Source organism: Stomoxys calcitrans, chromosome 5 (assembly GCF_963082655.1).
Source record: "Stomoxys calcitrans chromosome 5, idStoCalc2.1, whole genome shotgun sequence".
NCBI classification, from domain to species: domain Eukaryota; kingdom Metazoa; phylum Arthropoda; class Insecta; order Diptera; family Muscidae; genus Stomoxys; species Stomoxys calcitrans.
The window spans coordinates 161,546,394-161,555,969 of NC_081556.1; the positions used below are offsets into that span (position 1 = coordinate 161,546,394).

General features: G+C 40.0%; 1 protein-coding gene across 2 annotated transcripts; it reads right to left on the minus strand.

The window, feature by feature from the left end:
- Positions 1-5,911: 5,911 nt before the first annotated feature.
- Positions 5,912-9,159, minus strand: LOC106084565 (nose resistant to fluoxetine protein 6). Of its 2 annotated transcripts, none has more exons than XM_013248319.2 (7): positions 9,009-9,159; positions 8,353-8,773; positions 7,429-8,284; positions 7,233-7,352; positions 6,923-7,168; positions 6,318-6,864; positions 5,912-6,230 (listed from the first exon to the last, which is right to left on the minus strand). In XM_013248319.2, the coding sequence occupies exons 2-7, from the start codon at positions 8,750-8,752 to the stop codon at positions 6,090-6,092; spliced, it is 2,310 nt and encodes a 769-aa protein (XP_013103773.1). In that variant the 5' UTR covers positions 8,753-8,773; positions 9,009-9,159; the 3' UTR covers positions 5,912-6,089. The 2 variants fall into 2 exon arrangements, with proteins under 2 accessions (XP_013103773.1, XP_013103772.1); XM_013248318.2 differs by having other exon boundaries at positions 8,925-9,159.
- Between the last annotated feature and the right edge of the window lie 417 nt (positions 9,160-9,576).

Sequence of the window (9,576 nt, forward strand, 5' to 3'; positions counted from 1 at the left end):
ATAGACTACACTTGGCGCTGTTGTTGGAAGCCATATCAGAACACTTCATGCAAAATTTCAGCCAAATCGGATAAGAATTGCGACCTCTGGAAGCTCTAGAAGTCAAGACCCAAGGTCGGTTTATATGGCAGCTATATCAGGTTATGAAGCGATTTAGACCATACAGTTGTCAGATGTGATACCAAAACACCACATGCAAAATTTCAGCCAAATCGGATAAGAATTGCGGTCTCTAGAAGCTCAAGAAGTCAAGACCCAAGATCGGTTTATATTACATCTATATCAAAACATGGACCGATTTGCCCCATTTACAATCCCAACTGACCTACACTAATAAGAAGTATTTGTGAGTATTTGTGTTAACCCCCTAGCTTTACTCCTTCGACAGTTAGCGTGCTTTCGACAGACCGACGGACGGACGGACATGGCTAGATCGACTCAGAGTTTGGAGAAGATCAAGAATATATATACTTTATGGGGTCTTAGACGAGTATTTCGAGATGTTACAAACGGAATGACTAGATTAGTATACCCCCATCCTATGGTGGTGGGTATAAAAATAGTGGAGGTAAAATCCAAAATTTTGAACCGAAAACTCTTCCCCAAAAATCCCAGATTTTTGCTCCGAATCTCCATCAAACCACTAGCCAAAAATTTTGAAAATCCCCAATACTGGTAACACTGGGTGGGACGTTTTTTTAATAAATTGGAGAGAAATTTCCAAATTATTGGAATTTTATAGCCAAGTTTTAGAAATCATGAATTTTAAGAGTGTATAGATGTACCAAACGTTTCAGCTTCCAACACATTACCAACATTGAGTTGTTGTGTTCAACTAAATCTGTCCCTTGTCGCTGCCATACATCCCTTCAGGCGTGATATTTAAGACACACTTTGGATGCTTCAATGGCCATTTGAGCACAGACTATCATTGAAGTTACATTTGTCAGTGGTAAACAAGAAAATGTCAAGACAAAGCCTTTAATATTTTAATTAAATCAATAGAAGAAGGCTTGGATCACAGTGTTCCCCAAATCCTTAAAATTAAAAAATCTAGCAATCCAATTTAATCAAACCAGAGAATCGAATTATGTGACATCTAAATCTTAACATGGCCTGATATGACCCATTTACAAGCCAGTTCAAACTATTCATGAGTTTAAGATTTTTTATGCAAGATTTATCTGTGACTATGTCAAGAGATCATCTCGACTTTCCAACTCGATCCATCTGTCAAAGTTAGTATAGCGAGCTAGGCTGTTGGGGATTGCAAATAGACGCGGGTAAGTGGTTTAAACTACCATACAAATCCATCCTTCGATTTGACATTCGCCGAACTTTCCGGGTTGTTACTTGTTTTTATTTGATACAAAAAGTAGGATACAAAAGAGGTATCGAAGTTCTCTTGAGGGCTTTACAACTACAAACAAACTACTGAAATAGTTTTGGTTAGAAAACCAGGGGGTTGAGACCCAGTGCATTGTCTAGAATATTTCGATATTTTGCGTGCAATTGGGTCTTAACCGAATATTTCGAGGTGTTTTTTTTTTTTTTGATGCCAAGCCGAAGAATAAAAATTATACCAAGAAAACGGAAGGTAAGCGCTGGGGTAGAGTGATCTTTATAATTAAATAGAAGTTCATGTTATAACCGGTTCGCGAAATCCGAATTAAAAAATTCTTCTCTGAAAAAAGTCCAGAGGTTGTGATTTATTTAGAAGACCTTCATTGGTATAAATATGAAACTTATAACACATTTCTAGGGGGCTTTTAATCTTATAAATTAAATGTTTATTTCCTTGATAAATAGCATTTCTTCTAAAAACCAATGATTTTTTCCAGTTGACTTTCTTTAGACCACGACTCGAAATAATCGAAAACGTAACACTGTAACACGGTTGTTCGTATATTAACTCATGGTGATTTAATCGATGTAGCAACCAACACTTGAGGGATTCCATGCCGTATAAGGCATGACGATATCAACGAACTCGTTACGGCATAGCCTTGATTACGAAGGCACACCTAAGAAAAATAAGTGCATCGTAAAGGCGCACTCTACTCTTAACGCGCAGTATTACTTAGGCAGTGTGCTTTTCTTCCGGTCAGTTTGCCTGCCAATTGGCAATGCCAAAATAAAATCAAAACATTAAAAAAGAATCCAGTTCGGTGTAGGACATTTGAACTTTGTGCGGCTACATGCGCACAAGCACAAGTAGCACACAATGGGAGTCGATGTTGTGCTCCGCCGCTCTCAGCTTGGAAATCAATAATTTTTTTGGGGTGGTCTCTATAAATGGCTGCAATCAATTTTCCATTGTGGCAATGCAGCATGATGGCCCTGTATCGGTAACAGGCTGTGTTCACTGGGATGCCTAGAGTAGTATGAAATCCCATATTAGTTATATTTATGATTATCATATTCAGCAGTGGGCAATGGCGAGATGAACAGTTTCAAGGAGAATGCACATGGGGGGAAACCACACCAAAACTTTGGCACTAAGCACTACACAAACTTTCTACAAATGCAAAAATATGAGTTATACGCTACATTTTATAACTGTTTCAATGCGCATTAACAGAAGATAGAGAAATTTACTTATTTGAATTCCAAGTGGAAGCGGCTTTCTTCCTACGTCTTTAATCTTTCGGAAAAAATCAATTTAATATGTGGGCTTCATGAGAATTCCCATATGATTGATTGAGCTGTAATACTCCCTTAGGATATATAAACGAGCCTGAATCGGTACTATGGCTTTTTACGAGAGGGCACTACATCTTTACCTACTTTTTATACCCTCCACCATAGGATGAGGCTGAACCGTTTTCAACACATCGAAATCTGCAACAGTATGTGTGCATTTGTCCACCACCTCTCAAGAGTGATTACAATGGACAGACCGATCTCTCTATCCAAGTCCCAACCCAAATCGTATATATTTCGGATAATGTATACGATTTGGGCTGGGATTCCGACCATGCAGCTTTATATCGATCGATTTCCCGAATAAACTTTTTGTTTATATAAATGGTGAATTTTTATCGGATTTCGATGAAATATGGATAACACATACATACACAGATATCGTTGGTGCACTAAACGAATTTTGTTATTCAAAATAGCAGTAATGAATGCATAAACAACAGTTTTCGTCTTCTGAAAACGAGAAAGCAGACATGACTGCTGTTCTAACAAACATAGAGCTGTTGTGTCCGTCTACTGTTTCAACTAACAAAATCTGCCCATTTCTGTGATACTTTTTCTTTCTATTCACTGGCCAGTATCTCAGTCAGAAAACTTCTTTAAATCTACTTGTGCCAACATTTATTTTTGTGTGCAATGCATTGATTGCAAAAACATTTGTTCCTTGCTTAAGGCGCTATTATTCGGCATGTAGATGTCTTATGGCATGTTACTTTTTGTATATACAAGTTACGTACGATTCATCATTATTGCTATCACACCTGTATGTTATATTCGTATAACCTTAAAAATTTTAGTAAAATCGGATTTTTACAATGCGTTATAATTGTAAAAGTTGTGAGAAAGCTGAATAAATCATAAATTTGTGAAAACAATTTAATTTAGTGTTGCTTTCATTCGACTGACAACAAAAACAGCTGATTTCTATATGTTTTTGTCAGAAGGAATAGAGCACGCTCTAATTTAAAAAAATTACATGGGCTTTTTTGATAAGTGATTTTCATATGTTAGTTTCATTTTTATCACACAATATGTACAACTCAACATGTGCTACATTTGACATGTCTTAAAACAACTACATGCCGTGTAATAGAGCCTTTAGTATCCACTGCTGATAGTAAGCACAACAGCAACAACATCACATCACTTGTGTCCCTTGCTTTCTATCCACTGCTACACAATGCTGCAAGTCGAAAAATCTTCGAAAAACGAATAGAGATATGTACACGAAACTTTACACAGTCAATGTTTCCCTCTTGACCCTAGTTGGGTTATTCACTGAAGTGAATAACTAATATTAAAAGTTATTCACCTCAGTAAGGTGGATATTTGACGGTCAATGGTGGTTGTTTGGTTTGTTAGAATGAGTACGTGTGTACACATGTACATATTCATGTACTTTTTCTACGAAAAGGCAATTGGATTTGTTTATATCGCTGAAAAAATGCTTAAGAACGGAACGCCAAAGAGAGTAAAAAAGAAGAAGAGTGGGTTTCTGTTTTGTCTTACCAATATCATAATATAACTCCCGCTAAAGACACAACCAGTTCGATATATTCCAATTGGATTCACATTGAGGTTTGCCACATTTTCGGGTTTTTCTGATTGGGGTATTCGTTCGAATATTTTTTTCGTATTTTGCTTTGTTTCTTTGCAACCGAAAGTTGGAATAAAAGGAAAAACGAAATATCGTAGGCAATTCAGACATGTTGTGTCTTTAACTTTTGTCACTCGTCATCCCGAATTGGGCTCTAATGCCAACTCTTCTTCTTTTTTACCCTCTTTGCTAATGCCAACTCTTCCTCTTCCACTGCATACCGACGAATGGTAAACTGTATTATTTGATGGAACAGGGCCTAGATAGACGCCTTTCGGCCTTCCCAATATGCAATTTAAATCACAATTTACAAAACAGACAGTCGAACATGGTGGGACAATAGTATATTACAAGATTAGAGCTTTCTGTACAACGGTACAGGTCGAGCTTGGTTAATGTGGTAATTAAATACGATTTAAATACCATACCAAACATACCATAACACGGCCCTTGAAGCCATCACACCTAATATGGTTGAAAAGTCTTCTAACCAAAGACGAAACGCGTCCCATTGTGGTTGGTGTGTGTTGCTACCTTTGGCTTTCCTTTTCCATTTCCATCTTCGATCATTCAGCCCGTCTCGAAAGAGAAACAAACAAAAATTGTAAAATTTAATGATATCGCCCTAACAGGCAAAAAAAAAAACTTGAAATAATTTATTTTTATACAATTTAGAAAATTGATTAATAATTAATTTTACGTAAAAAAATTTTAATAAAAAAAATATTTTTTCTAAGAAATAAATTTTTGTTTCTTTGAGGATCACACTCCTACTATTTTGAACACAACTGTACATGGCTATATGTCATGACGATCAAGAATATATACAATTTACAACAACGAATTTTAAATCTATCTTTTGGGGTGTTACAATCTGCTTTATGGTGGTGGCCACCGTGGCGCAAAGGTTACCGTGTGCGCCTACGACGCCGTATGCCTGGGTTCGAATCCTGGCGAGAACACACTAATTAATTTTCTGCGGTGGTTATCCGCTCCTAATGCTGGCGACATTTGTGAGGTACTGTGCCATTTCAAAAAAATGGCATGGCAGTCATGTGAAAACCTCTCCCCAAAGAGGCATCGCACTACGGCTCGCCGTTCGGACTCGCCTACCATTGAGCTTAAACTTGAATTTTGCCCCCTGTTGCTTAATGAAATGTTTGTGGGAAAATGTGAATTGTATTACTTTTACAAACGGCATAATGAAGTTCTATATCCCCCATCCGATGGTGCATCATCGTATAAATGATCTACAATTGGTATCAACAATGCATGGCTTTTGAATCACTGAAATGCTCCTGCTCCTGCTCACTTGTCATTACTTGTTTGTTGTTCTTTTGACAAGAGAATAACTCTCCCGAACTTGACCCCCAAAATTGTTATCCGTTTCGCGATTAGACGCTAGAAATTTCGGAACATATAAAATGAATTTTCAGACATACATACATAGATGATTGTTTGTATAGTTTTTTTTTATTATTATTTTAATATGTATTTACAGCACTAAGTAATTTGTAGACTAACATAGCTTTAATGTACAAAGATGGTATAAGAATTCTAATCCCTGATAAAAATTACATATCATGCATAGAATGCAAGATGCGAGATGCGCTAGTACTCTAAAATTATATTTTAATTAAATTAATGCTCATGAGATGGTGTCTGAGTAGACTTGTAATGACTTAGTTCGTTGCGATGAAATGCCAGGCAATGTGATGAAATGGACGGTGATTGGGGCGATGCGGAGGTTAATGGGCGATCACAATAGGTTCAAAAAACTTTGAAGTACTTATGCACTCTTGGCCTTGGGTGGGGTGTTGCTGCGCCGCAGCAAATGCGACGACCAATTGCAAAAGGGAACTTCGAAGGCCAAGGAAAATAGCACGGAAGCCGCATACACAATTATGGTGAAGCCGGTGCACAGAACGCACTGCCAATGAGAGAGAGCGGGAGAGAAACATGCACGGTTCAATTCAACGTTTCCAAATACAATAAAATGAAGACGAGCAATACTTACCAACATAAACGGATCGGCATGAGTACTGCTGTTGGTTAGACCAAAGAAGAAGGCAATCACAAATGGATTGAGCAAATAGAAGGCGTAAGAGATTCTGTTCAGGTGTTGGAATACTTTGGCTTCCAAAAACCTTGACCACACAACACCGCGACCCGCTGCACTGCCGATAATAACCCAACTGATGGCCATGGAGAACAGCAGCCGGCCAACGACAAACAGCGAAATGGCCGTCACCGGCGACACATCCCTCTTAACGGTCGAGTACTGACATACAAAGAAAACGATAATGGAGAGGTTCCAACAGAGGCTCTCCTTAAAATCGCTCATATCAGTGGGACGCAGTTGGTACTCCACATAGGCCCAGCCGGCAATGCAACCTATGATGTAGGGCATTACCCGCACGAAGGGACTTATGTAGATGTCTGTGCCAGTGGTGAAGAGCGTATCGAACGACAACTGAAAGTTGGTATTAAATCCGATGCCATAGGACCACATAATGTTGGCGCCCAAAAGCGTTCCCGTTATCAGTTTCACACACCGTGGGTGCCTGCAATGAAGAAAATTGTTATGCTGACTGACTGACTGGTTGACTGACGGCTACTTACTTGGTGTAGGCGAACAATAGAATGGTAGCGATGAGGAAGTATTGCATCTCACATGCCAACGACCACGTCCAATTGGCACACATGTCCTTGTGGTCGAACAGGTTCTGTATGAAGAACAGGTTGCGCCACCAATAGTTGGCGCAGTTTTCGTCAAACTTCTCATTGATGTCGTAGACGGACACCTTGCCAATGTAGACAAACAGCAGATCGACCACAGCCATCACCACCAGGTAGAGGGGTACAAGCCTAGCCAAGCAGAGGGAAATCACTGTAATATATCCGAAGGTATCAGAGCAAGCTGGTGACTTACCTTAAGTAGCGATGGAAGGTCGATTTGAAGAACTGCATGGCATTCTGTACAAAGCTATTGCCCCGAATCGTCTCAATCTTTTTGGTGTTCCTCAAGAAGTTATAGGTTTGTAGAAAACCACTGCCCATCATGGAAAGAAAGTTGGAGTCTGAACTGTGTGTTCTCTTTTCATGCGTTACGCTGATCATACGCTTACCTGATCGTAAAGAATACATCCACCATTATGGGGGCCGAACTGATGTACTGGAAGAACAGTTTCTCTGCATAAGATATTAGGAAAGTCTTGTTGTGGACGGTGAAGTACATGTACCACATGACGTGGAAGAGCAAAATCCATACGGCACAGATGGAGCGCAAACCATTGATAACAGGAATCTCGGTGGGCTTAGAATCTTTGACGCTGAACATTTTGGAGAGGTTTTCTTGAATGTCGAAGCAAGTAATGAAATTCCGCAGTTTGGGAAAGTTCCACAGTGATAGCTCATCGTCATCGATGCAGGTGTCCACAACACCCGCTGATGAACTCGCGCTATCGATGTCTTTGATGGCCGCCACTTGAGATCGACTTCTTAGATAAGAAGCTATCAAGACCATGGCCAATGTAAAGGCCACGAAGGCACTGAGCAACTTGAAACTTTCTCTCTCGAAGAACTCCGCAGTTATTTGCAGGTCCTTCACGTACAGAACATCCGGCTGTATATCGTATATGTCGTTCTCCACAAAAAGACCTCCACTAATGTAGTCAACCATTAGGCTCTGTATTTCCGTCATGTGGCACGACGAGGGCAAGCACAAGCCCACATGAATAACTTGTTCGGACATTAACTTAATCTCCACCTGCCAGGGCGAGCGGTGCTTCAAATAGACCACACGGTAATCCATATCGAATGGGGCCAAGTCATTTATGATGCCCTGCTTCATGACGCGGGGATAGTTATCGGACAGCGTTATGCCCACAGGGCGTCTAACTGCGCCGCATGCTTCCCGGCTGCCGAACCAAAAATTTTGTCCGAATACGAAGCCGGGCGGCTTAGAGCCGGAAGCATCCAAAACTACATTTTAGAAGAAATGGGTACAGAAATTAAAAGCCTACCTCCGCTTGAATGAGCACTCATCTTACCCTTCATAGCCCAGGGTTCCTTGCGCAGAATGCCTCGGCGTACGCTGCCCAAATGGCGATGGCAGCTGGGATTTACGTTGCTACCGTTGGCCACCTTCACCAAGCCATAGATTATCGAAGACTTCTCCAAATGGTATTCGTAGGTGGGTGCAATTAAATTGTAGTTCACTGCGTCTTCTTCTTCGTCTTCCTCAGTGTGAACAAAGTCATGCGAACCGGCTTCCCCGGTTGTGGAATTCTCCAGCGCTGCTCCATACTGCTCCAACACCGTGTCGTTTTGATTTAAAAATATACTCACATTCTGTCGATTGTCCTGACAGTTGGCAGGATATGTGAAGAGCAAAAGAATCGCAACACCGCAGCACAAGGGAACGGCAAATCGCGACTTGCGACCTATCATTGCGGCGATATCAGTGCAAGTCTGAAAAAAAGAGAAGCATATCGAAATAATTTTAAGAAAGTTCTCGCTCCTCCCCTGTCATAATTTTGCACAAATTTGAATCGATATGAAAATGTGGTTAACAACGAAAACCAACATGTCGTTGGTGTTCGAGAGCAACATTTTAACTGACATTTCACTTTCCAATCGAACAGCACGGAAGTTATCATTGTTTCCGGCAGTTGTTTTTTTTTTTTGATATGGCGGAATAAAGTACGTTTACAGATTATCGTATAAAGGGATGAACAGTCCGTGCTTTATGCAGCCAGACTCTAAGCTGGAAAGGTCTTAATTTGAGAGTAACTCTCAATAATGCACAAAGCTTTAGAAGTGAAGCCAAAAAAAATCTGCTTTCCTTTGCTTTGATTGAGTCATGCGCGTCGCGTGCGATTCATAAACGAGAACTAATCCAACACTCAAATGCACAAAAAATATTCGAATTGGAGTCGCTAGAAAAAAAAAGTTACGATTCACGAAAATACTACTCCTGAGAAAGATATTCACATAGTTAGGCTTGTCAGATAGTGCCGAATTTCTGTGGTTGTCCCGATTCCGGACTACTGGGAAACATTATGCAAAATCCCTACTTTTGAAGCAGTAAGGATTCTTGACAGTGAAAATATTTTAATGAAAACACACATTACCAGACGTACTGTCCAACCCTCCTACCAACAAAAATAATAAATTGCACACCTTTTCCAACTGTGGTGCAGATAGGATAATTTTCTATAAAGCACCACATAGACTGAACTCGCAATTTTTTTAAAGAGGTCACAAGGGGCGTA